The sequence below is a fragment of the Propithecus coquereli genome, unplaced genomic scaffold (assembly GCF_000956105.1).
Source record: "Propithecus coquereli isolate 6110/MARCELLA unplaced genomic scaffold, Pcoq_1.0 Scaffold289, whole genome shotgun sequence".
Classification (NCBI taxonomy): domain Eukaryota; kingdom Metazoa; phylum Chordata; class Mammalia; order Primates; family Indriidae; genus Propithecus; species Propithecus coquereli.
The window spans coordinates 461,206-488,311 of record NW_012148496.1 but is presented as its reverse complement, the minus strand read 5'-3'; the positions used below and the strand labels follow the sequence as shown (position 1 = coordinate 488,311).

General features: G+C 61.1%; 2 protein-coding genes across 3 annotated transcripts in view; one reads left to right on the top strand and one right to left on the bottom strand.

The window, feature by feature from the left end:
• The first annotated feature begins 838 nt into the window (after positions 1-838).
• CELSR2 (cadherin, EGF LAG seven-pass G-type receptor 2) lies at positions 839-25,364 on the top strand. Its single transcript, XM_012648522.1, has 34 exons — positions 839-4,191; positions 8,576-9,223; positions 11,106-11,328; positions 11,731-11,846; positions 12,011-12,099; positions 12,463-12,620; positions 13,022-13,185; positions 13,352-13,477; positions 13,839-14,005; positions 14,305-14,592; positions 14,678-14,852; positions 15,061-15,202; positions 15,372-15,492; positions 15,923-16,106; positions 16,283-16,384; positions 17,440-17,534; positions 17,761-17,970; positions 18,523-18,706; positions 18,821-18,949; positions 19,040-19,220; positions 19,332-19,499; positions 19,600-19,726; positions 19,841-20,041; positions 20,358-20,532; positions 20,706-20,818; positions 20,977-21,056; positions 21,146-21,272; positions 21,359-21,481; positions 21,880-22,007; positions 22,252-22,340; positions 22,441-22,635; positions 22,771-22,941; positions 23,078-23,312; positions 23,653-25,364. The coding sequence occupies exons 1-34, from the start codon at positions 888-890 to the stop codon at positions 23,678-23,680; spliced, it is 8,766 nt and encodes a 2,921-aa protein (XP_012503976.1). The 5' UTR covers positions 839-887; the 3' UTR covers positions 23,681-25,364.
• The window catches only part of MYBPHL (myosin binding protein H-like), a 30,435-nt gene continuing 21,771 nt past the window's right edge, over positions 18,443-27,106 (bottom strand). For both annotated transcript variants that reach the window (XM_012648523.1, XM_012648524.1), the window contains exon 9: positions 18,443-18,453. The gene's annotated coding sequence lies outside the window, so the exon portion shown is untranslated. The remainder of the gene's footprint in view (positions 18,454-27,106) is intronic.

The window sequence follows — 27,106 nt, the reverse complement described above, 5'->3', positions numbered from 1 at the left end:
TATTGAGCAGGGTCCTGTAGCTCAGTCTGACCTGGGACTTGTGGGATGGGACAGCAATGAGGACTCTTGTGACTGGTACGAGGTGAGGCTTTCGCCTCTGAGAGCCCTCCAAAATGTTTTGAAAACCTCGAAAGCATACTTAGGGTGCTCCCACCATTATTATTTGCTGTCCGGCTTCCGATTTTTAGTTCCTCTCTAGGCTGCGGTGGGGACCTGGCACCGGCCTCGGGCCAGGCCTGGGAGAATTGGGACGGAGGGTGCAGCTGGCGGGAATCAGCGCATCTGCGGAGGAGGCCGCTGGGTGGGGCCCACCTCCTTCTGCGCGGCCGGCGTTGCCGCTTTAAGACGGCGGCGGCGCGAGCAGGTCTATGGTAATGAGCCGCCGCCGCCGCTCTGCAGAGCTCGCCCGCCCGCCCGCCGCGGAGGCGAGGAACGCGGGGCTGGGCCCGGGGCCGCGGCGACAGGCAGCAGCCGCGGCGGGGACGTAGGGCACGATCGGCGGCGCAGGAGTCGTGGGCCGCCGGGGCCGGGCCGGGGTCGGGGCGCGCAGCTACGCGGGCGCAGGTGGGCGACCCCACAGGGCGGAGGGGGCCGGGGGCCCGGCAAGGCCGCTGGCGGCGAGTGCCTGGAGCACAGGTGGAGGCGCGGCGGCACCCGCGGCGGTCAGGGGGACCCGGGAGTGGGCCCGGCTCTGCGAGCGGCGGGCGCCCGGGCGCGTCTTGGAGCGCAGCGCGGGGCCCCGCCGAGCCATCTAGGCGCAGGCCCCGCTGGGCGTACTGGTGGCCCCGGGGACCGGCGCCTCGGCCCGGGCATGAGGCGCTTTGGGGCCCGCAGAAGCCGGAGGAGCCGCCGCCGCTGTTGACCCGGCCGGCCGGGAGCGGGGAGAGATGCGGAGCCCGGCCACCGGCGTCCCCCTCCCAACGCCGCTGCCGCCGCTGCTGCTGCTGCTGCTGCTGCTGCCGTCACTACTGGGAGACCAAGTGGGGCCCTGTCGTTCCTTGGGGTCTGGGGGACGCGGCTCCTCGGGGGCCTGCACCCCGGTGGGCTGGCTCTGTCCAGCCTCAGCCTCGAACCTCTGGCTCTACACCAGCCGCTGCAGGGATTCGGGGACTGAGCTGACTGGCCACCTGGTGCCCCACCACGATGGCCTGAGGGTCTGGTGTCCAGAATCCGGGGCCCATATCCCCCTGCCACCAGCCCCTGAAGGCTGCCCCTGGAGCTGTCGCCTCCTGGGCATTGGAGGCCACCTTTCCCCACAGGGCAAACTCACTCTGCCCCAGGAGCACCCATGCTTAAAGGCCCCACGGCTCAGATGCCAGTCCTGCAAGCTGGCACAGGCCCCAGGGCTCAGGACAGGGGTAGGGTCACTAGAAGAGTCCACAGGGGGGCGTCGGAAAAGGAACGTAAATACAGCCCCCCAGTTCCAGCCCCCAAGCTACCAGGCCACAGTGCCGGAAAACCAGCCAGCAGGTACTCCTGTTGCATCCCTGCGGGCCATTGACCCAGATGAGGGTGAGGCAGGTCGGCTTGAGTACACCATGGATGCTCTCTTCGATAGCCGCTCCAACCATTTCTTCTCCCTGGATCCAATCACTGGTGCTGTAACCACAGCTGAGGAGCTGGACCGAGAGACCAAGAGCACCCACGTCTTTAGGGTCACGGCGCAGGACCACGGCATGCCCCGACGAAGTGCCCTGGCCACACTCACCATCTTGGTTACTGACACCAATGATCATGACCCCGTTTTTGAGCAGCAGGAGTACAAGGAGAGCCTCAGGGAGAACCTGGAGGTTGGCTATGAGGTACTCACTGTCAGGGCCACAGACGGTGACGCCCCTCCCAATGCCAACATTCTGTACCGCCTGCTGGAGGGGCCTGGGGGCAGCACCTCTGAAGTCTTTGAGATTGACCCTCGCTCTGGGGTTATCCGGACCCGTGGCCCTGTGGATCGAGAAGAGGTGGAATCCTACCAGTTGACGGTGGAGGCAAGTGACCAGGGTCGGGACCCGGGCCCACGGAGTGCCACTGCTGCTGTTTTCCTATCCGTGGAGGATGACAATGACAATGCCCCCCAGTTTAGTGAGAAGCGCTATGTGGTCCAGGTTCGGGAGGATGTGACCCCAGGGGCTCCAGTACTCCGGGTCACAGCCTCAGATCGAGACAAGGGCAGCAATGCCCTGGTGCACTACAGCATCATGAGTGGCAATGCTCGGGGACAGTTTTATCTGGACGCCCAGACTGGGGCTCTGGATGTGGTGAGTCCTCTTGACTATGAGACGACCAAGGAGTACACACTGCGAGTGCGGGCACAGGATGGCGGCCGCCCCCCACTCTCCAACGTCTCTGGCTTGGTGACAGTGCAGGTCCTGGATATCAATGACAATGCGCCTATCTTCGTCAGCACCCCCTTCCAGGCTACTGTCCTGGAGAGTGTCCCCTTAGGCTACCTGGTTCTCCACGTCCAGGCCATTGACGCTGATGCTGGTGACAATGCCCGCCTGGAATACCGCCTTGCAGGGGTTGGGCATGACTTCCCCTTCACCATCAACAATGGCACGGGCTGGATCTCTGTGGCTGCTGAGCTGGACCGGGAGGAGGTTGATTTCTACAGCTTTGGGGTAGAAGCCCGAGACCATGGCACCCCAGCGCTCACTGCCTCAGCCAGTGTCAGTGTGACCATCCTGGATGTCAATGACAACAACCCGACCTTTACCCAACCAGAGTACACAGTTCGGCTCAATGAGGATGCAGCTGTGGGCACCAGTGTGGTGACGGTGTCAGCTGTGGACCGTGACGCCCACAGTGTCATCACCTACCAGATCACCAGCGGCAACACCCGCAACCGCTTCTCCATCACCAGTCAAAGTGGTGGTGGGCTGGTATCCCTCGCCCTGCCACTGGACTACAAACTTGAGCGTCAGTATGTGCTGGCTGTTACTGCCTCTGATGGCACGAGGCAGGACACAGCGCAGATCGTGGTGAATGTCACTGACGCCAACACCCATCGTCCCGTCTTTCAGAGCTCCCACTATACCGTGAATGTTAATGAGGACCGGCCAGCAGGCACCACGGTGGTGCTGATCAGTGCCACGGATGAGGACACAGGTGAGAACGCCCGCATCACCTACTTTATGGAGGACAGCATCCCCCAGTTCCGCATTGATGCAGACACGGGAGCTGTCACCACCCAGGCTGAGCTGGACTATGAAGACCAGGTGTCTTATACCCTGGCCATCACTGCTCGGGACAATGGCATTCCCCAGAAGTCTGACACCACCTACCTGGAGATCCTGGTAAACGACGTGAATGACAATGCCCCTCAGTTCCTGCGGGACTCCTACCAGGGCAGCGTCTATGAAGACGTGCCCCCCTTCACCAGTGTCCTGCAGATCTCAGCCACCGATCGTGATTCTGGCCTTAATGGCAGGGTCTTCTACACCTTTCAAGGAGGCGATGATGGAGACGGTGACTTTATCGTGGAGTCCACGTCAGGCATTGTGCGAACACTGCGAAGGCTAGATCGCGAGAATGTGGCCCAGTACCTCTTGCGGGCATATGCGGTGGACAAGGGGATGCCCCCAGCCCGCACGCCCATGGAAGTGGCAGTCACTGTGTTGGATGTGAATGACAATCCACCTGTCTTTGAGCAGGACGAGTTTGATGTGTTTGTGGAAGAGAACAGCCCCATCGGGCTGGCCGTGGCCCGGGTCACGGCCACTGACCCCGACGAAGGCACCAATGCGCAGATCATGTACCAGATCGTGGAGGGCAACATCCCCGAGGTCTTCCAGCTGGACATCTTCTCCGGGGAGCTAACAGCCCTGGTAGACTTAGACTACGAGGACCGGCCCGAATATATCCTGGTCATCCAGGCCACGTCGGCGCCTCTGGTGAGCCGGGCTACGGTGCACGTCCGCCTCCTTGACCGCAATGACAACCCGCCAGTGCTGGGCAACTTTGAGATCCTTTTCAACAACTATGTCACCAACCGCTCGAGCAGCTTCCCCGGGGGTGCCATCGGCAGAGTGCCTGCCCATGACCCTGACATCTCAGATAGCCTGACTTACAGCTTTGAGCGGGGCAATGAACTCAGCCTGGTCCTGCTCAATGCCTCCACGGGAGAGCTGAGGCTGAGCCGGGCGCTGGACAACAACCGGCCTCTGGAGGCCGTCATGAGCGTGCTGGTGTCAGGTAAGGAAGGGCCCAGGTGGCTTTGGGGTGGGGCTAGCCCCTGGGGCGGGCCTGGGCAGCCACGGGCGGTAGGAGCCACCCAAAAAGCAGCTGCTGACCCACCTCTCTGGCACAGGGGTGAGGGGGTAAGAACCAGCTTGGGAAGAAGCCCCAGGAATCCCGGCAGCTGACCCTGGCCCCGCCTGCTGTCCCAGGCAGGGCTGGGCTGCTTCGGTTGGCTGCCCCCTGTCTACCAGCCTGTGACCTGGTGGGGGAAGTGTGAGGCTGCTCTGGCTATGGCTGCCAAGAATTGTGAAAAAAGGCGCGTGTGGAAGAGCCGGGCCGGGAGAGCCGGGGGAGGGGTGGAGAGGGCTGCGGCCCCTCGGCACCCTGCACTCCCCAGCAGGGCATTCCTGTGATCTCATGCAGCCTCCGGCGGAGCTGAGGGCCGTGGGGGCACAGGGTTGCCTGCCAAGGGGTCAGGACCCTGCAGTCCACTTCTGGCCCCTTCGGCTCAGCCGCAGAATCGGCTGTGGACTTTGTCTAGCACATTCTTTTCCCTCCAGGCAGAAAGAGCCTGGCCTGGCTCCCCCTTCAGAGCTCCCGCAGGAAGTGAGGCCAGAACTCATTGTCTCTGTCCAAACAGACCCCACTGTCAGAGGCCATGGTTGGGGTCTGGTGTGGGGGAGGGGCTGCGGTGAAGCCAGGGGCAGGCTGAGGCCTTCTGGGCCCCTTGCCGCCCATGGGCCGTTCTTAGGGTGCCAGGCCTTCCTTGCTGGCTATGAGCAGCCCAGGCTCAGGGAATGGAGGGTTGTGGGGACCAGGATGAGCCAGGGGACTGCTGGGCTTTGAGGGCAGAGACCCCAAGGCACCTGCTCCAATGGGGAGAGAACAGTCCCAGGGGTGTGGGAGCCCTGACAGGACCCACATTGTGGCATTCCTGCTGCTTGGCCAAGCGCTCAGCCTGCAGACTCCCTGGACAGCAGGGTTGGGGGGGAGAGTCGGAGGAGTGGTGGTGGCATTCTGGTTTTTTGGTTTTTTCATCAGCTGTGGGAGTGAGAGGTAGCAGCAAGGAAGGGACCAGACCCAAGGTGCTGATGCCTTCCCCAAGCCTGGGAACAACTGAGACCCTCATGAGGGGCCCCACTGTTAGCCACACCCCTAGGGATGCGTCAGGCACCCCTGCTCCAGGCAGCCTTCAGACACCTCAGGGAAGGGGGAAAGAAGAGCGTGGCAGGCCCCCACCAGGGAGTCTGGGAGACTCAGGGTGTGGCTGCAGTCCCCTCCCCAGGTATGGTCCTTGCTGCACAGATGCTTCTCTTGCCCCGCCCCTCCCTGGCCATGGGAACCAGGGAGTGTGAGCTTTTAGAGGCTGTGGACAAGGCTCTGTGCTTGTTGGCGCTTCAGTGTCCCCTCCAGGAGGAGGAAGTGGGAGGCTGGAGTTCCTGTCTGCCAAGTGCGTGCTCTCTGTGCCGGGGCACCTGAGACTGTGGGAAGGGCGTGGAGGGGAAGGGCCTCTCCCTCTTGTCCCCACCCCCAGCCTGCCATAGGTGAGTGTGGCAGGCACTGGGGATGGGCGCAGAGGAGGGCCCTCACCCAGCCTCTGGTCTCCTCCTGGGCGTCCGCAGAGCCCCAGGCCTGGGCTTCCCTAGACTAGAGGGGAAGGCTGGGGCAGCACCCAGGGCAGCCCGCTGGCCCTCCGGCCCAGGCCCCACCCTCTCCCACGGCCCTGACCCCTGGAGGCAGTCACCACGGCAACCCCAGAGTTCAGGGAGGCTGGGGTGAGGGGGAACTGACTCCCACTGCCCCTTTGTTTTCTTTCTCTTGTTCTTTGTCTCTTCTTTCTTTCCCGCCCCTGCCCATGTGGGGCCCTTCAGCACTGCCTCTCCCCATGGCCCTCTCCCCCGGCTCCTGCGTGTCTCTCTCCTCCTCTCCCCATTGCTGGCTCTCTTCCTGGGCCTTTGTCTTCCCTGTTTGGCCTCTGTGTTGGTGCCTCTGTGTCTTCCCCCTCTCTCTTCCCCGTGGCCGCAGCTGCCCCAGCTTGGGCTGATGGCGCTCCTGGAGCCCGAATTCCCCTTGCCTCCTTCTCCCTCCGCTAGGACACACAGGGGCTCCTGTCCATGGCCTGGGCAACTCTCAGAACAGCAGAGCCCCTCCAGGCCTCCAGCCTTCACTGGCACACGTGCCGGGGAAGAGAGTGGGAGGCCGCTCCTGCCATGGTCTGGGACCTGGCACTTCTCCAGGTGTGGCTGGCTGAGCTCTGGGCACAGGTGGTGTTCCCTGGGGTCAGAGGCCATCCCAACTCTTTCTTTTCTATTCCGGAAGACACCTCAGGCAGTCCACCCCCACCCCTATTCCCACCCTGCCTTGGCACCTGAGGGGTGACCTAGGTCAAGGGAGGTGAGAGGGACAAAGAAGCGAGAGAGCAGTGGGTTGACTGTTGAGGGTGGGGACAATAGCAGAGGGGCAGGTGGCCACAGATGGGGGACCAGATGGGAAGCAACAGAGACATGCTGGGAGAGGGGCACAGGCGGCGCCTGAGACAGTGGAGGGGGACACAGGGAGGAGTGTTTGTTCCCAGGGATAAGGGTGGCAAAGTTTCTCTTGCTCATTGGCCTTGACTGCCCCCTCTCCTCCCCAATCAGTTAGGAGCACTGTGTGTGGAGTCTTGGGCTGCTTTCTGCCTGAGGAGAGTATCCCATCAAGGAATCATTGGGCAGAGGCACCAGGGACACAGAGCCTGGGCCAGCACTGTACCTGAGCGCCCGGAGGCCTGAAAGGAGGTCAGAAATCTGGGCAGGCTTCCTGGAGCAGGCGAGCTTAGGGCAGGTTAGAAGGCTCGGAGGACTGTGGACTGGTGTCTGGGTACACTAGATAGGGAGGAACAGCCTGTGCGGCGGCTTCAAGACGAGAGTGGGAGGAGCAGACGTGGGCGATGACAAGCAGGCGTGCTGGGGAGAGCCGTGAGAGCAGGCGGGCAGCGGGCCGAGGGCGGCTGGGATGGGTGTCTGCCTGCAGCCTTCCCAGGCTCAGCTGCGCCGCGGCCGGGGTATTCAGCCACCTCAAGTGGGTATGACACAGACGCAGAATCTGTTCCCACATCCCTCTCCTACTCCCACCCCACCCCAGGACGCTGGCTCCTGCCCATGCCTGCTAGGGTGAGCGTTCCTGTTTTATATCTAGTTGGGGCCCCTTCTGCTGTGTTTTCAAGACCATTTCTTCTCTGTGGAGACTGGATAGATTCCCATCTACATCTCGGTGTTTCCTGAATACCTACTATGTGTAAGGCATTGTAGTAAATAAAAATACGAGCATCCTTCATGGCCCTGCCGAGCTATTTCCTCCTCCCCTTGGCTCCCAGCTTTCATTTTTGAGCTAAGAATCCATTCCGGTGTGTTTGTGCATTCGGGTGTGTGTGGTATTTCTGAGGTTAGGATGTGTGGGTGGAGTGAGACGCCAGTGAGTGTGTGTTAGTACTTAGCCGTTAATAAGTGAGTCTGTCTGGGGTATGGCAGGCATTTGGGTCTCATAGGGTGAGCCAAGTGGGTGACGAGAAGAAGCTCAGGGCCCTACGGCCAGAGAAGAGACTGGCCTAGTGGGGCCCTGGGGTCTCGGGCGGAGAGCTGCCCAGGCCCTTCCATCTCTGCCCCCAGTTCCCCCACCCCCACTCGCCCTGTCTCCAGCATGGGGCAGTGGGTGGTGCTGCCACCAGTTAAGGTGGCTCAGCTGGATTTCCCGGGGTGGGGCCCCCCAGGCTACCCACAACAGTGGGGAAAGTTGGGCAGGAAGAATGCTTTGTGCCTGGCGTTGCCATGGAGATAGTGGGCCTGTGCCCAAGCAGCTCCCGACTCAGTGGGAGGGGGCTGGGTGGCCCACTGACCCAGTTCCCTCCCCCCACCCGCCACAGTGGGGGAGTTGGGAGCACAGCCAGGGTCAGGATTCTCCTAGTGTTGAGGTATAGAGGCTGAGGGCGCAGGGCGATGATTTTTGTGGGTCTCTCATGGTGCTCTGGGCCCTGTGGAGAAGAAAAAGAGGAAGTAGGGTTCCTGTACCGGAAGCTCCGACTCTGGTATGAGGGAGCAGGACCAGGGCTCGGGTGGGGAAAGATGCACAGACACTGAAAGGTGTGCCATGCTTCACAAGAGAAGGCTTTGGGGAAGTATGCAAAGAGAACTTCCGAAAACCTCATCCCCTTAAGCGCTTATAGAGGCTGATCCCTCAACGAGTGACTTACCTACAGGTGACAGACCTCTCTGGGCACCTTTCTGCCAGTTAGAAAAGAGCCTTTTCTTGGTGCGTGGTGCCGGCGTGAGCGGCTGAACTTCAGCCCACTGGCTCCGTCCTCCGCGTGCTCTGCACAGGGCCCACCCCAGGCCGGGTCCTGACCCGTGTCGCCTCTCCGCAGATGGCGTGCACAGCGTGTCGGCCCAGTGCGCGCTGCGAGTCACCATCATCACTGACGAGATGCTCACGCACAGCATCACGCTGCGCCTGGAGGATATGTCCCCTGAGCGCTTCCTGTCGCCACTGCTCGGCCTCTTCATCCAGGCCGTGGCGGCCACGCTGGCCACACCCCCGGACCACGTGGTAGTCTTCAACGTGCAGCGGGACACTGACGCCCCCGGCGGCCACATCCTCAACGTGAGCCTGTCGGTGGGCCAGCCACCCGGGCCCGGGGGCGGGCCGCCCTTCTTGCCCTCCGAGGACCTGCAGGAGCGCCTGTATCTTAACCGCAGCCTCCTGACGGCCATCTCGGCGCAGCGCGTGCTGCCCTTCGACGACAACATCTGCTTGCGCGAGCCCTGCGAGAACTACATGCGCTGCGTGTCGGTGCTGCGCTTTGACTCGTCCGCGCCCTTCATCGCCTCCTCCTCGGTGCTCTTCCGGCCCATCCACCCCGTCGGGGGACTGCGCTGCCGCTGCCCGCCCGGCTTCACGGGCGACTACTGCGAGACCGAGGTGGACCTCTGCTACTCGCGGCCCTGTGGCCCCCACGGGCGCTGCCGCAGCCGCGAGGGCGGCTACACCTGCCTGTGCCGCGACGGCTACACGGGTGAGCCCAGGGAGACTCTGTGTCTCAAGCACGAATCAAGCTAAGTGACAGGGCCCGCCGCGTTTCTTTCCGGAGTAAGGCACAGTTACACTGGGCATTCGTAAATCGCACTTGCTCTTTGACAACAACCCGCGGAGGAAGTCAGAGCAAGGAGCCTCTCCTCACTACACAGACACACAGCTAGCGGCAGTAATTGAGGTCAGTGCTAGCGCCAGAGCCAGTCTGCTTGGATGTGTGTCCCAGCTTTGCCACCAGTAGCTGTGTGACCTTGAGCAAGTTACCTAACCTCTCTGGGCCTCGGTAATTTAACATGAAGATAGTGAACCTACTTAGATTGTAAGCTGGTTGTGAGGATTAATTTGATACATGGAAAGAACTGGCCCTTGCAAAGTGTGGGCTTTGATTTAAGGGAACGCTGAGCTTGGGTGACTTGCTCTAGGTCTCATCTCGCAGCTTGATTAAAGATGAGGCTAGGCCTAGAACCTGGTCTCCCCAGCTGCTGATTGAATTACGTTTCTGGCCTGCAGCGAGCACTTTTCTCCCCAGGTGTTCAGGTGAAGGCACATAAGAGCTGGGAAACTGGAGGGGTTTGGGTTTCGAGATAGGCCTGCTCAGAATGGCTGCACTCCTGCCCGGTGCTGGTCACAGAGGGTCCTGGCTAGGAGGCCTCCCTCTTGGCCTGTGATCCGAGGCCTTTACACGTCCTGTCCCGGCCTCTCTCTGGGACCCCACTGCCTCTGCTCTGTGCCCCTCACCCCTCCCTTCAAGCTCCTGCTTCTCAGGACGTTCGCTGCCCCCTTCCCATGTGCTCTTCCTCCCTAGATGCCTCAGCTCTGCTCCCCGTCCTCCCCAGCCACGCCCACTGGCTCTGCCAGCCCCAGGAGGCAGGCCCCACTCCCTGCCCTGCTGCATCTTTCTGACCAGAACTTGCCAGCCTTGACTCCTCTCTGCTGCTGCTGAGGGTGGGAGGGAGGGAGGGGTGGGCTTGGGGGAGGGGAGGAGAGTCTTTGTCCAGGAGGATAGAGGGGGTTGCTTATAGTAGGCGAACAACAGTTTCTATGGAAACAAGAGCCAGTCACTAGGCACAGGAGCCGAGAACCTATCTCTAGAATCTGGGAATGGGGAGGGAGAGAAAAGGCTGGATTTTCCCATCTGATGTCGCTGGGATTTTCCTCTCTTCCACTGAATCCTTACCTGCTCCCAGGGTTCAGTTCCCCACCCTCTCAGCATCTCCCACGGGCACAGAGGTCCTCAGTCAGGACCCCGGGGCTCAGGGTGGGAGTTCTCTGCCTGATTCCTGGGAGGACCCAGCTTCTCTCCCCTGCCCCCCATAACCCCAACAAATCCGAGTGGAAGCTGGTCCCATCCCCAGGGAGGAAAACTGATCTTGGTGCCTGACAGGGACAAAAGCAGCAGTGGGGTGGGGGCGAAGTGAGGGGCTGGCACAGCCCTCATGCTGTCCTGCAGGCCCTTCCCCTCCATGCACATTGACTCCTGCAGGGGGCCAGAGCATCCCCAAGATTGCTGGGCAGCAGGATGCTGAAGGCTACTGGGATCTGGGCCTCACAACCAGGGGTCCCGGCAGGCCTATACTCATGAAGCCAAAATAGGGGTAGGAAAGCGACTGGGAGCTGCAAGGAACTCGCAGGGGAGCCGTGTGGGGAGTTGTGAGAATGGCGTAGTAGGCCGGACAGAGCACCCGGGAAGGGCTGGGCTTTGTGGATCCAGAGACGATGGGCACACGAGAGGAAGCGGGGCTGCCCAGGGGAGTTTGGGAGCATTACAGGGGTCACAAGAGGCCATAGGGGATATCACTGGGGGGTTGCACTTCCCCTTGCGCTCCTCGGGTGCTTGGTATTCACTCGCCTTTCCTCTTGCCCAGGTGAGCACTGTGAGGTGAGTGCCCGCTCAGGCCGTTGCACCCCGGGTGTCTGCAAGAATGGGGGCACCTGTGTCAACCTGCTAGTGGGCGGTTTCAAGTGCGACTGCCCATCTGGAGACTTCGAGAAGCCCTACTGCCAGGTGACCACGCGCAGCTTCCCCGCCCGCTCCTTCATCACCTTTCGTGGCCTGCGCCAGCGCTTCCACTTCACCCTGGCCCTCTCGTGAGTGGCTGGGTGCTGGGATGGGGGAGGGGACCTGGTGGGAGTCTGGGGTGCCCCCGTCCTGGGATAAAGTGGGAGGTCAGGCAGCGACGGTGCTGGGCGCGGGTCGCTGGCAGAGCCAGGTCCGCTCTGGGGGTTGCCTGTGCACTTTGCCAGCAGACCTTCCTTGCCTGCCAGGGGCTGCCTGTCACTCCTCCCACCCGCCTCCAGGGTGGGAAGCCCGGATGCCAGGGTTGTCATTTGGGCCCATCTTCCACATTCTAGCCCCATGGCCCATAGTCTTGGCCAAGGCGTCAGCCCCCTGGAGGGTCCTGGGTAGGACTGGGTGCTGGTGAGGTGGCCGGGGTGCTAGCATCCGGGTGGGTGCACCATTCCCTGCCCCCGTCCCCGACTCCTGCTCAGGTTTGCCACAAAGGAGCGTGACGGGCTGCTGTTGTACAATGGGCGCTTCAACGAGAAGCATGACTTTGTGGCCCTCGAGGTGATCCAGGAGCAGGTCCAGCTCACCTTCTCTGCAGGTGATCCCGGGTGCCCACGTCCTTGCCCATCTTCCAAAGGCCCGTGTCGCAGCCCTGATCCCCAGCCCCGCCAAACCTGGGCCCGGCCCCGATCACGAACACCCCCCACCCCTGCCATTCCCCGCCCTCCTCTGGTGTCCCAGCTCACCTGGTCTTTTCCCCAGGGGAGTCGACCACCACTGTGTCCCCATTTGTGCCCGGAGGGGTCAGTGATGGCCAGTGGCACACGGTACAGCTGAAGTACTACAATAAGGTAGGTATGGGAGGGGACAGAGGGGTTGGAGGGTTTTGTTCTTGGCTCAGGTGCTCGCCCAGACCTGGGTGGCTGCCTTCGGGGGGCTGGTTGTGGCACTTGTAGCGGAGAGGAAGGTGGGTGGGGACTGCCACTTTGCTGGGGCATTCCCACCGCACTGGGCAGTGCTCCACGCCCCCTGTTCCATTAGGCAGGCGCAGACTCAGGTGGACACTGAGGAAGGTGGTTAAGCACATAATTCACGTCCGTACACACGTTCACACGTTGTGTGGGTGCACACAAAGGTGCGACAGGTGTGCTGGCCCATGAACCTAGTGGGCTTCCTGCCCACTCTTTCCCTTCTCTGCTCTTGCCTGTCCACAGCCACTGTTGGGTCAGACAGGGCTCCCGCAGGGCCCATCCGAGCAGAAGGTGGCCGTGGTGACCGTGGATGGCTGTGACACAGGGGTGGCCCTACGCTTCGGGGCTGTGCTGGGCAACTACTCCTGTGCTGCACAGGGCACCCAGGGTGGCAGCAAGAAGTGAGCAGGGGAAAGGGCCTGGGGGTGGGAGAAGGCACGGGGCCAGGCCGGGAGGGGAGGTGGAGAGGTCGGGCTTGAGGGGGCTCCGATGTGGGAACCAAGCTAGATGGGGGCCCTCCCTCACCTTGGGTCCCTTAGGCCCTGCTCCGTCTTGGGGAGGGGTCAGGATTGGGAAATTAGAGCAAGGCCTTGTGGGGCGGTCTGGGGAGGGCGTGGGCATGAAACAAGGGCAGCTCCAGGTCGGAGGTGACTCTCCTACCCTGCTGCTACTCCGCAGGGCCCCTTGGACTCCTGCCTAGGCCCTTCCTCTCCCTGGCCTGGTGCCAGGGCATAGGCAAAGAGGAGAGCCAGAAGCTCCCAACCTCCCTCGTGGCCACCTCCTTCCCTTTCTGCTCCTCCAGGTCCCTGGATCTGACGGGCCCCCTGCTGCTGGGCGGGGTGCCTGACCTGCCCGAGAGCTTCCCTGTCCGAATGCGGCACTTCGTGGGCTGCATGAGGAACCTGCAGGTGGACAGCCGGCATGTGGACATGGCCGACTTCATTGCCAACAATGGCACCGTGCCTGGTATGGGGTCTAGGAGTGGGACAAGGCTGGGAGCCCAGAGACAGAGGCCGTGCCTGGTGTGCGGATACCAGAATAGGGGATCTCAAAGCCCTCTCTAGCTACTGCCACAGGTTTTCTCTTTGGAGCCCCAGCCTGGGGCCACTGAACCCCCTTCTCTCCATTCCAGGATGCCCCGCCAAGAAGAACGTGTGTGACAGCAACACTTGCCATAATGGGGGCACCTGCGTGAACCAGTGGGACACATTCAGCTGCGAGTGCCCCCTGGGCTTTGGGGGCAAGAGCTGTGCCCAGGGTAGGAGAGGCAGCCATCAGTGGCTGAGGTCTGGGTGCTGTCAACAGTCTGGGAACACTGGCAGGGCCGGGGCAGGCAGTGGGCAGGGCTCAGCTGAGCTCGGCTGTGGGTGGAAGAGCGTGTTTGGGCAGAGCCCCGAGAGGGCAGCACGGGAGACAAAGGGCCCAGTCAGAGGCAGGCCCGGGCACAGGGCGGGGCGGGCCCAGGGCAGGTCAGTGCTCTGGAGGGCAGGGCTGACGAGGGGAGTGGGCGCTAGGTAGGCAGTGCCCTGCCTCCAGTGGAGCCAGTACTCGGGGCAGCATGGCCCCTGGGGCACTCTGCTGCTCCGCCCTTCAGAGCCTGCCTTTATCTGCCTCCCCAGAAATGGCCAATCCACAGCACTTCCTGGGTAGCAGCCTGGTGGCCTGGTATGGCCTCTCACTACCCATTTCCCAGCCCTGGCACCTCAGCCTCATGTTCCGTACCCGCCAGGCCGACGGCGTCCTGCTGCAGGCTGTCACCAGGGGGCGCAGCACCATCACCCTGCAGGTGATGCGGGGAGGGGTGGGGGCAGGCAGGCCTTGGCCTGGCCGGGCTGCAGTAGCCTCCAGGGGGTTGGACTGAGGTGGCTGGGTGTGTGGGGGGGCGGGTTGGATAGAGAGGTGGCTGGATTCGTTTGGTAGGTCAGTGCTGCCACCTATTGGGCCTGAGGGAAATAAATACCCTTTCCTCTGTGGCCCCAGCAGGGCCGCAGGACGGGCTTCCTGGTCCAGGAAGGGGGACAGTGGGCTGGAAGAAGAGTGACTAAGGCAGTCTGCTGACCCTTCTTTTTGTCCTCCTGGTGCCAGCTGCGGGAGGGCCATGTGGTGCTGAGTGTGGAGGGCACAGGGCTCCAGGCCTCGTCTCTCCGGCTGGAGCCGGGCCGGGCCAATGACGGCGACTGGCACCATGCACAGCTGGCACTGGGAGCCAGCGGAGGCCCTGGCCATGCCGTCCTGTCCTTCGACTATGGGCAGCAGAGAGCAGAGGGCAACCTGGGCCCCCGGCTGCATGGGCTACACCTGAGCAACATTACGGTGGGGGGAGTGCCTGGGCCAGCCAGCAGCGTGGCACGTGGCTTCCGGGGCTGTTTGCAGGTGAGCATCCTCCCCGGCCCTGCCATCCCCACCGCCACCTGGAGCCCAGCTCCACTGATGGCCAACACTGGCCTTGTCCCTCCAGGGCGTGCGGGTAAGCGAGACGCCCGAGGGTATTAGCAGTCTGGATCCCAGCCGTGGGGAGAGCATCAACGTGGAGCCAGGTTGTAGCCTGCCAGACCCCTGTGACTCAAACCCATGTCCTGCCAACAGCTATTGTAGCAACGACTGGGACAGCTACTCCTGCAGCTGTGATCCAGGTATGCTGGGAGCCAGGGCCGTGGGGCGGGTTAGCAAGTGCCTGGGGCCGGTCACACCACCTCTCTGAGCCTTAGTCTCCAGCACTGCGAAGCCACAGCCTGCTGCTCTGATGCTCAGAGTGGAAGGAAGTAGATAAAGGTGGGTTTGGAGGGAAGACAGTGCCAGGGCAGGCTGAGGATTGAGCCTTTCTGGTTCTTGTGGTCCCAGGTTACTATGGTGACAACTGTACAAATGTATGTGACCTGAACCCATGTGAGCACCAGTCTGTGTGTACCCGCAAGCCCAGTGCCCCCCACGGCTATACCTGCGAGTGTCCCCCAAATTACCTTGGGCCATACTGTGAGACGAGGTAAGTGGAGCAGAGCATATAGCAGCAGGTCCCAGTTGCTGCAGCTCATTTCAGTGTGTCCCTCAGATCCCCGAAAGCCTTGCTGACCTATGGCCAGTGTCAGAAGGGCCACACATGGCTAACCTATGTGGCAGAGGGAGCTCACTCCTGCCTGGGCGTCTCTCTGCAGGATTGACCAGCCTTGTCCCCGTGGCTGGTGGGGACATCCCACATGTGGTCCGTGTAACTGTGATGTCAGCAAAGGCTTCGACCCAGACTGTAACAAGACCAGCGGCGAGTGCCACTGCAAGGTGACAGCCCCAACCAAGCCTCCACCATGGCTGCCTGGGCCTCTGTCTACACCTCTGGGGCCCTAGAGGGAGGCAGTAGAGATGGGCCTTCGTGCAGAGAGCTGAGGGCTGTGTGCCTGTGCTCTAATGGGCAGGGCAAGTGGCTATTTGTCTTCGTGTGTCTGGGGTGCAGGGGGACCCAGGACCAATATGTAACCGGTGAGCTCTGGGCCTTCTGTGGAGGTCGTTTGCAGCCTGTTCTGATTGCTTGGTATCTCACTAATGGGTTCAGCTCCAAATCGTTGCCAGTCGTTAAATAGTTTGAATACCACTCCTGACGGGACCTGAGGTCAGGGAGCCTCTCTCTAGAGGGCCACAGCTGAAAGGATCCACGAGCATCCAGGGCAGAGAGCCTCAGCCAGTGACATCCTTCCTCCCTCCTCCCTCCCAGGAGAACCACTACCGGCCCCCTGGCAGCCCCACCTGCCTCCTGTGTGACTGCTACCCCACAGGCTCTTTGTCCCGAGTGTGTGACCCTGAGGATGGCCAATGTCCATGCAAGCCAGGTGTCATTGGGCGCCAGTGTGACCGCTGCGACAACCCTTTTGCTGAGGTCACCACCAACGGCTGTGAAGGTGGGGCTCCTGGCATGGGTGGGCAGCCCTCCCCACTGTGTGCCAGGACGCAGCGTCCCAGGGAAGCCAGGAGGGGCTGGTCAAAGGCCTGAGGGGCCTGGAGGCGGGCTGGGGAGCCCAGGGCAGAGCTACGGAGTGGTAGCTGCTCCAGGGTGACTGTGTGTTCTTCCCTGCAGTGAATTACGACAGCTGCCCACGCGCGACTGAGGCTGGGATCTGGTGGCCCCGTACTCGCTTTGGGCTGCCTGCTGCCGCCCCCTGCCCCAAAGGCTCCTTTGGTAGGTGCTGGAGGCCCCAGATGTGATATTGAGGATGTGGCCTCCGCCATCAGTGTGGTGAGGGCAGGAAGCTCCAGGCTGCAGATCCTGGGACCCTGCTTTCTGGCCTCTAAGTCCTAGAGACTCCATGTCCCATCTTTCTTGGCTCACTGTTCTCCCCTCTCCCAAGGTGGCCCAGGCACGTCTATGTCTCAGACTCTTAACAAAAATGCTGAAAAATGGCTGGGTGCAGTAGCTCGCACCTGTAATCCCAGCACTTTGGGAAGCTGAGGTGGGAGGATCACTTGAGGCCAGAAGTTTGAGAATAGCCTGGGCAACATAGTGAGACCCTGTCTCTACAAAAAATAGAAAAATTAGCCGGGTGTGGTGGCATGTACCTGTAGTCCCAGCCTCTCAGGAGGCTGAAGCAGGAGAATTACTTGAGCCCAGGAGTTCGAGGTTGCAGTGAGCTATGATCACGCCACTGCACTCCAGCCTGGGTGACAGAGCAAGACCCCATCTCTAAAAAAAAAAAAAAAGCCAAAAACTCTGCATCGTGCTTGCACAGGCGCACAGGGCTGGGTACTAGAGTTTCAAAGATGAATCACGCAGGGTCTCCATTCTCAGCTCACCGCCTAGTACTGGAGTTAAGCCACCGGAAAGTCTGGGGAGTAGGGGTGTTGGGTGCTATCCCAGGGGACCCAGCTCCAAGACGGGGGCTGGTGCTGGCCCCTTGGATTGGCAACGAGCAACATTCATAGGCAGGGAGTGGCGGAGAGCACAGGTGGTAGCTGGAGAGGGGCAGTGCTGTCTGGGGGCTCAAGGAGGCCCAATGCCCCATGCTCCCATAGCCCTGCTCAGACCAGTCTCGCAGAGATTTTTGTTTCCAGTGTTCTGTACACCTGTCTTCCTGTTTTACTTGGGCTCTAGGAGGGTACAGCTCTCATTTGTTTGTCTCCTGCCTCTGGTCCAGGAGGTGCTGGCCTCCAGCAGAATCCCTCAGCCAGGTCTCAGGGGTGTCTCCCTGTGTCCTATGTGTCTCCCCGAGTCCAGCCCTCTTGGCTTCCTTCCCTCAGGGACTGCTGTGCGCCACTGTGATGAGCACAGGGGCTGGCTGCCCCCGAACCTCTTCAACTGCACGTCAGTCACCTTCTCAGAGCTGAAGGGCTTTGTAAGTGGACCCTTCATCTCCATCTCCTCCCTCTCCCTTCTCGCCCGCCCAGAGCTCTCTGGTCCCCACTCCCATCTTTGAGAAAAGGGATTCTGAAATCCCAGCCTCTGCGTTCCTGGGGCCCCACCTGGAGAGGCCGTCTCTCCCCTTTGCCCAGGCCCTTTGCTCCAGAGTTCCAATTCCTGCCCCCCTGCGCTGACCCCTGCCCTCCGCCCTTTCTGTCCAGGCTGAGCGGCTGCAGCGGAACGAGTCAGGTCTGGACTCAGGGCGCTCCCAGCAGCTGGCCCTGCTTCTGCGCAACGCCACACAGCACACAGCTGGCTACTTCGGCAGTGATGTCAAGGTGGCCTACCAGCTGGCCACGCGGCTGCTGGCCCACGAGAGCTCCCAGCGGGGCTTCGGGCTGTCTGCCACGCAGGATGTGCACTTCACCGAGGTGGGGCTTGGAGGGGGCTGGGCTGGCTGGTTAGGTGGGGGTCACGGTGAGTGAGCCTGCTCCTGGCAAGCCGGGGAAGAGTGGGGACACACCCTGCCTCACTCTCAGGGAGTTCCCGCCTGGCGCGAGGCCTCTGTGAGATCCCGTGAGCCATGGCCCAGCACGCGGGTATTTAGGGCACCTTTCCTGACCATTTCTGCATCAAGGTGCCCACAGAGAATAATGCTCATGTGGGACATGGTCTGACCTGGAGCAGAGGCCTGCCCGCCGTACCGAGGGCTGGGAGGAGCAGTTCTCAGGACATCTGTGTGGGTCCAGGCACAGGGGCTGGGAAGCTCTTATTTAGTAGGGAGGAAGCTTAAAGGCAGAGTATCCGGTGACCCGGGCGGACAGTGTGGCTCAGGGGGCTTCCCGGGGGAGGCGGTGGTGAATGCTGAGGGACGGGTGTGATGGGTGGGGAGCGGGGATTGGTCTGGGCACAGGCTGGGGCTTAGGGGCGGGGATGACAGGTGTGGGCCGCGAGCACGCCCACCGTGACCATGCCCACCCCAGAACCTGCTGCGGGTGGGCAGTGCCCTCCTGGACGCAGCCAACCAGCGGCACTGGGAGCTGATCCAGCAGACAGAGGGTGGCACCGCCTGGCTGCTCCAGCACTATGAGGCCTACGCCAGCGCCCTGGCCCAGAACATGCGGCACACCTACCTAAGCCCCTTCACTATTGTCACACCCAACATCGGTGAGGCTGGCACCCAGGTCGGGGAGGGGTTGTGGAGAGAGCTCCCCTCAAGGGTGGCCATGCAGGGGGCAGCCTTCCTCACTGTGTCCAACCTGTGACCCTCCTCCTCCCTAGTCATCTCCGTAGTGCGCTTGGACAAGGGGAACTTCGCTGGGGCCAAGCTGCCCCGATATGAGGCGCTGCGTGGGGAGCGGCCCCCGGACCTTGAGACGACAGTCATTCTGCCCGAGTCTGTCTTCAGAGGTCAGTGGGGCCAAGAGCCAGGTCCTGGGTATCTGTGCAGACTGCACAGAGGGCAGGGCCCAGCTGAGTGTGACAGTATTCTGCTCCCAGAGATGCCGCCCGTGGTCAGGCCCGCGGGCCCCGGAGAGGCCCAGGAGCTGGAAGAGCTGGCACGGCGGCAGCGGCGGCACCCGGAGCTGAGCCAGGGTGAGGCCGTGGCCAGCGTTATCATCTACCGCACCCTGGCTGGGCTACTGCCCCACAACTACGACCCGGACAAGCGCAGCCTGAGGTCAGTGGCTAGGGCGAAAGGGATGGATGGGGCGTGGGCTGGCAGGCGTGTGCTGAGGCACGGAGGCGGCCTGGGGGAGGGTTTCCCAGTCTGTGCATCTGCCCACCTCAGAGTCCCCAAACGCCCGGTCATCAACACGCCCGTGGTGAGCATCAGCGTCCATGACGATGAGGAGCTGCTGCCCCGTGCCCTGGACAAGCCAGTCACGGTGCAGTTCCGGCTGCTGGAGACGGAGGAGCGGACCAAGCCCATCTGTGTCTTCTGGAACCATTCGATCTTGTGAGCCTGCGCCGCCTTCACCCCCAGGGCTTGGGGCCGAAAGCCCAGCCCCTGAGCATCCCACCGTCGTTGTCTCCCTGACCCTGCCTTCCCTGTGCAGGGTCAGCGGCACAGGTGGCTGGTCAGCCCGAGGTTGCGAAGTCGTCTTCCGCAACGAGAGCCATGTCAGCTGCCAGTGCAACCACATGACAAGCTTCGCTGTGCTCATGGACGTGTCCCGGCGGGAGGTTGGAGCCACCAGGGACAGCTGCAGAGCTGTGGGTGGGAGCCCAGGGCACTGGGCTGGGTGCTCAGGCCCTGCCCTTCCTAATTCCCCTGGCCCCCTGCCACCCACCCTGCAGAACGGGGAGATCCTGCCGCTGAAGACACTGACATACGTGGCTCTAGGGGTCACCTTGGCCGCCCTGCTGCTCACCTTCTGCTTCCTCACTCTCCTGCGTGCCCTGCGCTCCAACCAACATGGCATCCGACGGAACCTGACGGCCGCCCTGGGCTTGGCTCAGTTGGTCTTCCTCCTAGGAATCAACCAGGCTGACCTGCCTGTAAGATGCCCCTACCACCCAGAGACCTTCCCCGACTTCCAGCCCTCTCAGGCTCCCTTGGGATCCCTTCCCCAGCCCCCGCTCGCAATCCCCGCTCCTGCAGCATTAACGCTGGTAAAGAGCCCAGCCCAGCGCCTGGCCCACGGTTTCCTCTTCTCCAGCTGCCCCTGAATCCCCCAGCATCCCAGAGGCCCCTCTGGCCCAGACTTCCCGAAGTAGCTCCCAACACCCAGACCCTGCTCCCCCGCACGAGCTGAAGCAGAGCCCGAGCTCTGGGTGTGGCCTGGGCACTGACCGGCGTGGCCTGGGCCCGCAGTTCGCTTGCACCGTCATCGCCATCCTGCTGCACTTCCTGTACCTCTGCGCCTTCTCCTGGGCTCTGCTGGAGGCCTTGCACCTGTACCGGGAGCTCACCGAGGTGCGCGACGTCAACGCCGGCCCCATGCGTTTCTACTACATGCTGGGCTGGGGCGTGCCCGCCTTCATCACAGGTACCCCACCCCATCCCAGGCCCGAGGCCCCCACCCAGGGGCTGGTCCCCATCCTGGAGAAGACGGCACGGGCAGATGGTGGGTGGAACCCTTTTCCATGCTCCCTGCCTGCCTACAGCCCTGCTTCCCAGACCCCTGATCCCCTTCCCCTGTTGCTGTCTCCACACTCCCAGGTCTAGCCGTGGGCTTGGACCCTGAGGGCTATGGGAACCCCGACTTCTGCTGGCTCTCCATCTACGATACGCTCATCTGGAGTTTTGCTGGCCCGGTAGCCTTTGCTGTCTCGGTAAGTGCTAGGAAGTGGGTTAGGGGTGAGCAGACTGAGGGTGTCCTCAGGATTCCCTTTAGGAACAGGACCCTAAAGGGATCTATGAAGCTGCAGGGCCCCGTGCAGTGGGGTGGAAGCTGTCTGTCCCCTGGCGATCCCCTCTCTCCTTTGCCTAGATGAGTGTCTTCCTGTACATCCTGGCGGCCCGGGCCTCCTGCGCTGCTCAGCGGCAGGGCTTTGAGAAGAAAGGCCCTGTGTGAGTACGGGCTGGGGGTGCCTGGGCAGTAGGCAGGCACCAGTGTGGGAGGCCTCGTGGCCAGACTCACAGCCTGTCCCGCTCCCCAGCTTGGGCCTGCGGCCCTCCTTCGCCGTCCTGCTGCTGCTGAGTGCCACGTGGCTGCTGGCGCTGCTCTCCGTCAACAGCGACACTCTCCTCTTCCACTACCTCTTCGCTGCCTGCAATTGTATCCAGGTACCTGGCCTGGTCCATGGAGAGGGGCAAGCGTGGCTGTGGGGTGCCTGAGTATGCTCAGACTGTTGCTGCCTCTTGCCTGCCAGGGCCCCTTCATCTTCCTCTCCTGCGTGGTGCTCAGCAAGGAGGTCCGGAAGGCACTCAAGTTTGCCTGCAGCCGCAAGCCCAGCCCTGACCCCGCTCTGACCACCAAGTCCACCCTGACCTCGGTGAGGGAGCTAGGGGCCGGAGAGGCAGAGGGGCATGGGGGGTGGCAGGAGGCCCAAGGAGCGTGTTCTCTGTACTCTTGCCCACTGTCCTCCTTGCTTTTCTCCGTCCCTCCACCCCTCCCTGGAAGGAGGAGGAGTGGCGAAATGGTACGTGTGGCCTGGGGAGGAGACTGGGAGGGGTGTAGGATTTTGTGGGAGATGGGGCTAGAGACAGTAAGGTGGAGCTGTGACTACTGCCAGATCCCAATATGGGGCAGCAGAGACGTGGGGCCCCCTCTTTCAGACCTGGCCATGTGGGAGGTAAAACTTAGGGCAGGTTCCCTCCACCATTACACTTCCCAGCCTGGGGCGATCCCATCCTGCTCCCCCACTGACCGACTTCTCTGTTCCCTGCCTAGTCCTACAACTGCCCCAGCCCCTACGCAGATGGGCAGCTGTATCAGCCCTATGGAGACTCAGCCGGCTCTCTGCACAGCGCCAGCCGCTCGGGCAAGAGTCAGCCCAGCTACATCCCCTTCTTGCTGAGGTGAACCCTGGAGATGGGAGGGCTGGGGAGGGCTGAGGAGGGGAGGAGAGGACCGTGCCTGCTGGACCCAGGCCAGCCAGCTGCTGGCAGCTGAGTAGCACATACCGTGGCTGATACGGGTGGTAGCTTGAATTAGGAGCAGTAAGGGACCCAAGGCAGGAGCCAGGATCCCAGAGGAGAGAAGAGAATGGGACTCTGGGCCAGGGGCCAAGCTGACCCCTCCAGCACGGTCTTGTCTTCTTAGGGAAGAGTCCACACTGAACCCTGGCCAAGGGCCCCCTGGCCTGGGGGACCCAAGCAGCCTGTTCCTAGAAGGTCAAGAGCAACAGCATGGTGAGGATGGAAGGCCCTGGCTGCCCAGTGGGGCAGCTGGCTTTTGCCGAGGGTGGGTAGAGGTGGGTGGGCTGGCTGTGATCTCTTCCTGGCTTTCCAGATCCTGACACAGACTCCGACAGTGACCTGTCCTTGGAGGACGACCAGAGTGGCTCCTATGCCTCCACCCACTCCTCAGACAGTGAGGAGGAGGAAGAGGAAGAGGAGCAGGAGGCTGCCTTCCCTGGAGAGCAGGGCTGGGATAGCCTGCTGGGGCCCGGAGCTGAGAGACTGCCCCTGCACAGCACCCCCAAGGGTGGGCCAGCACTGGGCCTGTGGCGTTTGGGCCAGTGGGAGGGCAGGAGCCCGGGGTTCTTGGGCAGCAAGGCTGGAGTGGTGACTCTCCTAGCCCTCTGCCCTCTGGGCTTCATCTGCTTCCTTTCCCTGCCAGATGGGGGCCCAGGGCCTGGGAAGACCCCCTGGCCAGGAGACTTTGGGACCACAGCAAAGGAGAGTGGTGGCAACAGGGCCCCTGAGGAGCGGCCACGGGAGAATGGAGATGCCCTGTCTCGGGAGGGGTCTTTGGGCCCCCTTCCAGGCTCTTCTGCCCAGCCTCACAAAGGTGAGTGGGGCACCCCCAGCTGCACGCTGTCCCAGTCAGCAACCTCACGTCCCACATCCCGCCCCGTGGCTGCTGGGCTTTCTAGGACGGCCCCCTGCTCCTTCCGCCTACATGTCACAGCGCCTGCCCTCCACAGGCATCCTCAAGAAGAAGTGTCTGCCCACCATCAGTGAGAAGAGCAGCCTCCTACGGCTGCCCCTGGAGCAGGGCACTGGGTCTTCTCGGGGCTCCTCGGCGAGCGAGGGCAGCCGGGGCGGGCCCCCTCCCCGCCCACCGCCCCGGCAGAGTCTCCAGGAGCAGCTGAACGGGGTCATGCCCATCGCCATGAGCATCAAGGCAGGCACCGTGGACGAGGACTCGTCAGGCTCCGAGTGAGTGTGGCTGGGTGGGCGGGACAGGGCGCAGCCCTGCAGAGCTGCCCGCAGAGCTGCCCCCAGGCCTCCCCGGGCCACTCGGGTTGGCGGTCAGAGGACGAATGGGCTGCGCGGTCCGGCTCCCTTACTACGATGTGCCTGCACACGGTGGTGCCCTGTGGGGTGGGCCACCCTGTCCTGTGCCTGTGCATTGCAGCCCATAGGGCAGAGTGAGGGAGGATGGGGAGCTGGGGGTGCTTTTCTGTTTCCTTCTTCCAGTGAAAGCTGTCACTGTCTCCTCTGTTCCAACTAACCCTCTGTCTGCCTTTTCTGCCACTTTCCTTTCCTGCCTCTCCAGATTTCTCTTCTTTAACTTCCTGCATTAACCCGGGCCGAGCTCCTCCGGCGGGCCTGTCCCTCCCCAGCCGCGCTCATGCCCGCTCCTGTCTTGTGCTTTATCCTGCCCGCTCCCCACCGCCTGCCGCAGCAGCAGCGACGAAACGTCCATCTGAGGAGCCCGGGCCTTGCCGGGCGGGGTGCCCGCCCCACCTAAGGCCTTCTAGTGCCAACTCCCTCCCCCACCATCCCCCTCACTGCACTTTGGACCCCTGGGGCCAACATCTCCAAGACAAAGTTTTTCAGAAAAGAGGAAAAAAAGAATTTTAGAAAAAGATCTCCACTCTTCATGACTTCAGGGATTAATTTTTTTTATACGCTGGAAATTGACTCCCCTTTCCCTTCCCAAAGAGGATAGGACCTCCCAGGATGCTTCCCAGCCTCTCCTCGGCTTCCCATCTGCTGTGCCTCTGGGAGGAGAGGGACTCTTGGGGGGGCCTGCCCCTCATTTGCCATCACCAAAAGGAAAGGACGAAGCCACGCGCACCCAGGGTGTCGAACCCTGCAGGCTGCACCCGGGCGGGCCGCAGAATGGCGAGGGGCCAGGGCAAAGGGCGCGCCTCACCTGCCTGCGCCGCCTCTCCCAGGAACTGAAAAGGCCCTGTCCGGTGAGGGGGCAGAAGGACTCAGTGCCCCCGGACCCCCAAATGCTGCATGAACACATTTTTGAGGGGAGCCTGTGCCCCCAGGGCGGCAGGGCTGCCCCAGCCCCTCTCCTTTTCCTGGACTCTGGCCGCGCCGCAGCCCAGGTGTTTGCTCAGTTTGCTGATCCAAAAGTGCTTCATTTTTCCTGCCTGCCCCGCACGTGGGGCAGGCCAGTCACGTGTTCAGTTGCGCTTCTTTGCTGTTGTGTGGGGGGGGCGGGAGGGAGAGTAGCCAGTGCTGGCTCAGCCACCCTGAGGGGCCTCGAGCACAGCTCTCACGTTTGGGTTCTGGTGTCCACTCACCCACCCCCAAAATCAGACAAATGCCACTTTGTCTGACCTGCTGTGGCCTCTGAGATATGTTCTATTTTTAACCCCTTCTTGGAATTGGCTCTCTTCTTCAAAGGACCAGGTCCTGTTCCTCTTTCTCCCTCGCTCCATCCCAGCTCCGTGTGAAGAGAGAGTTAATATATATTTATTTATTTGCTTTTTGTGTTGGGATGGGTTCGTGTCCTGTCCCGGGGGTCTGATGTGGCCATTGCAGGTTGGGTGTGTCCCAGCAGCCCTGGCTTGGGGGCCTAACGCCCTTCCCCTTGCTCCAGGCTGTCATCTCCCCACCTCTCCTCCCCGCTCCTCAGTTTTGCCAACTGCTATTCATCTGAGTCACCATTTATTCTAAGCATGTATTCCAGACTTGTCACTGACTTTCCTTCTGGAGCAGGTGGCTAGAAAAAGAGGCCACGAACAGGGAAAAAATGTTCCTGTTTCTCATTTGTAAGGCTGGCCTCTGGCTTTTCTGCCGCGGATTCTCCCCCTGCCCTTTCCCCTCAGCAATTCCTGCAAAGGGTTAAAAATTTAACTGGTTTTTACTACTGATGACTTGACTTAAAAAAATACAAAGATGCTGGATGCTAACTTGATACTAACCATCAGATTGTACAGTTTGATTGTTACTGTAAATATGGTAGAGTTTTGTTGTTGTTTTTTCATTCTCCATGCTACTGAATAAACTAGTTCTGTGTGGGTACAGTGCTGTCATCATGTGCTTCTGTGTGGTACCCTGTCCTCCCACAGGGAGGGAGGCCTGGTCTCTGGAAAACAAAAGAATAGACAGCTCCCCACCCCACCCCCAAAGCCCTACAAGGAGGTCAGGAGGACTCACATACCAACTGGCTGATAAGCTTGTCCCTCTGCATAGATCCATGACAATGCTCCCCAAATAGCCTCATCAGCACAGAGCCATGTCCTGGCATTTCCAAAGAAGATATAGTAAGGCCAGGTATGGTGGCTCACACCTGTAATCCTAGCATTTTGGGAGGCTGAGGCAGGAGGATTGCTTGAGGCCAGGAGTTTGAGGTTGCTGTGAGCTATGATGATGCCACTGCACTCTAGCCCAGGCAAGACCCTGTCTTCCCAGGCAGGGAAGGCTGAGTTGAGAGGCTGGTGGGAATTTAAGATTGCTCAGTGACTAGTACCTCCTAACTCCACTGCTCTGGGCCATTTTTTGGTTTGTTCCCGTTGGAAAATGAAGCGACTACTCATACTCTAGCCAAGTATGTGCTCTGCAACATTACTTCTAGTCCCAAGTTTTGTGTTTGCCAAAGGTCTGTTTGATAAACTGAAAGGGAGTAACATGGGGGCAATATAGGGTAGTGATTAAAAACACAAACCCAGGGACCGGACTTAGGGACTTAATCTCTCTGAGCCTGTTTCTCTGCCTGCAAATTGAGGATGATGATAATAGCATCTGCCTAATTTAGCTTTTATGAGGATTAAATGAGTTAACACATGTACAGTACTTAGAACAGTTCATAGTGCATAGTAAGAGGTCAATAAACGCTGGCTTTCCTTGTTGCTACTGGGCGAGGGTAGAAGAAGAGTGCAGACAGAAAAAACAGCCAGGCCCAAAGGGAAGGCAGCGAGCAGGTGGCTGAACGAGAAGGGCAGCTGTGGCAGGTAGGCCTCCTCCTGGCTGGCACTGCCTACTGAATGTGCTGCTTAAGCAGGTTTGGAGTGGGAGGGTGTGGGGTGGGGAGGAACTCAAGGCTGACCGAGAGGGTGAACAGAACATGCCTTGCCCTCTCCAGCCACGAGGTGGCGACAACACATGGGCCAGCTGCTTGTTTTGCCTCCAATGACTCACCTGGGATGTGGCTCACACCCAGCCCAGGCAAGCGTTGCCACCTTTATGCCACCCCTAGTTAAGTACCTAGGCTTGCTGACCTGCCAGGGCTTCTGTCAGAGCCGGAACTCACCAACAGGCCCTGCACAATAGACACCAGTGCAGGACGAAGTTGGGAAACACACCTCAAGTTTTCTTGCCTTATGCCAAATTTCTCCAGAGCCAAATACTCAAGTGACTGTCTCCACACCCCTCTGCTACATCAATTCTTGGAATCCCAGAGACTGCAGGAGTTGCCGCAAGAGGCTCGGGGAAAGGTGAGCTAAGCAGCTGTCATTGGAAATGAATGGCTGAATGAAACTTAAGATCAGCCATAGATGTGGAAAGCAGCGGAGGCCCCTGGCTCTGGGGACAGGCACTTATGGGCATACAGGCATGGGCAGGGGCATCAGCTGGCAGTCCTACTTCTGTTTGCCTTCCTTAAGTCATGACCTGGCCTTCAAGGAGGGAAGCTTCCTCAAAACTCAGACGGAATCAAGTTGGTTCCGGTTACAAGAGTCAAAGGCTGCAAAAAAGGGAAGACCCTAAGCTGAATCTATTAAATGAGTCTGTCGTTCATTCAACAAACACTCACCATCTTGCAAATCTTT

What these genes read in the sequence shown, in the direction of transcription:
- CELSR2 (XM_012648522.1), top strand. Translation starts at nt 888, where the DNA reads ATGCGGAGCCCGGCCACCGGCGTCCCCCTCCCAACGCCGCTGCCGCCG. An exon ending in ACCCAGGGTGGCAGCAAGAA is followed by an intron (nt 12,621 to 13,021) that starts GTGAGCAGGGGA and finishes CTGCTCCTCCAG; the next exon opens with GTCCCTGGATCTGACGGGCC. An exon ending in CTGCCCCAAAGGCTCCTTTG is followed by an intron (nt 16,385 to 17,439) that starts GTAGGTGCTGGA and finishes TCCTTCCCTCAG; the next exon opens with GGACTGCTGTGCGCCACTGT.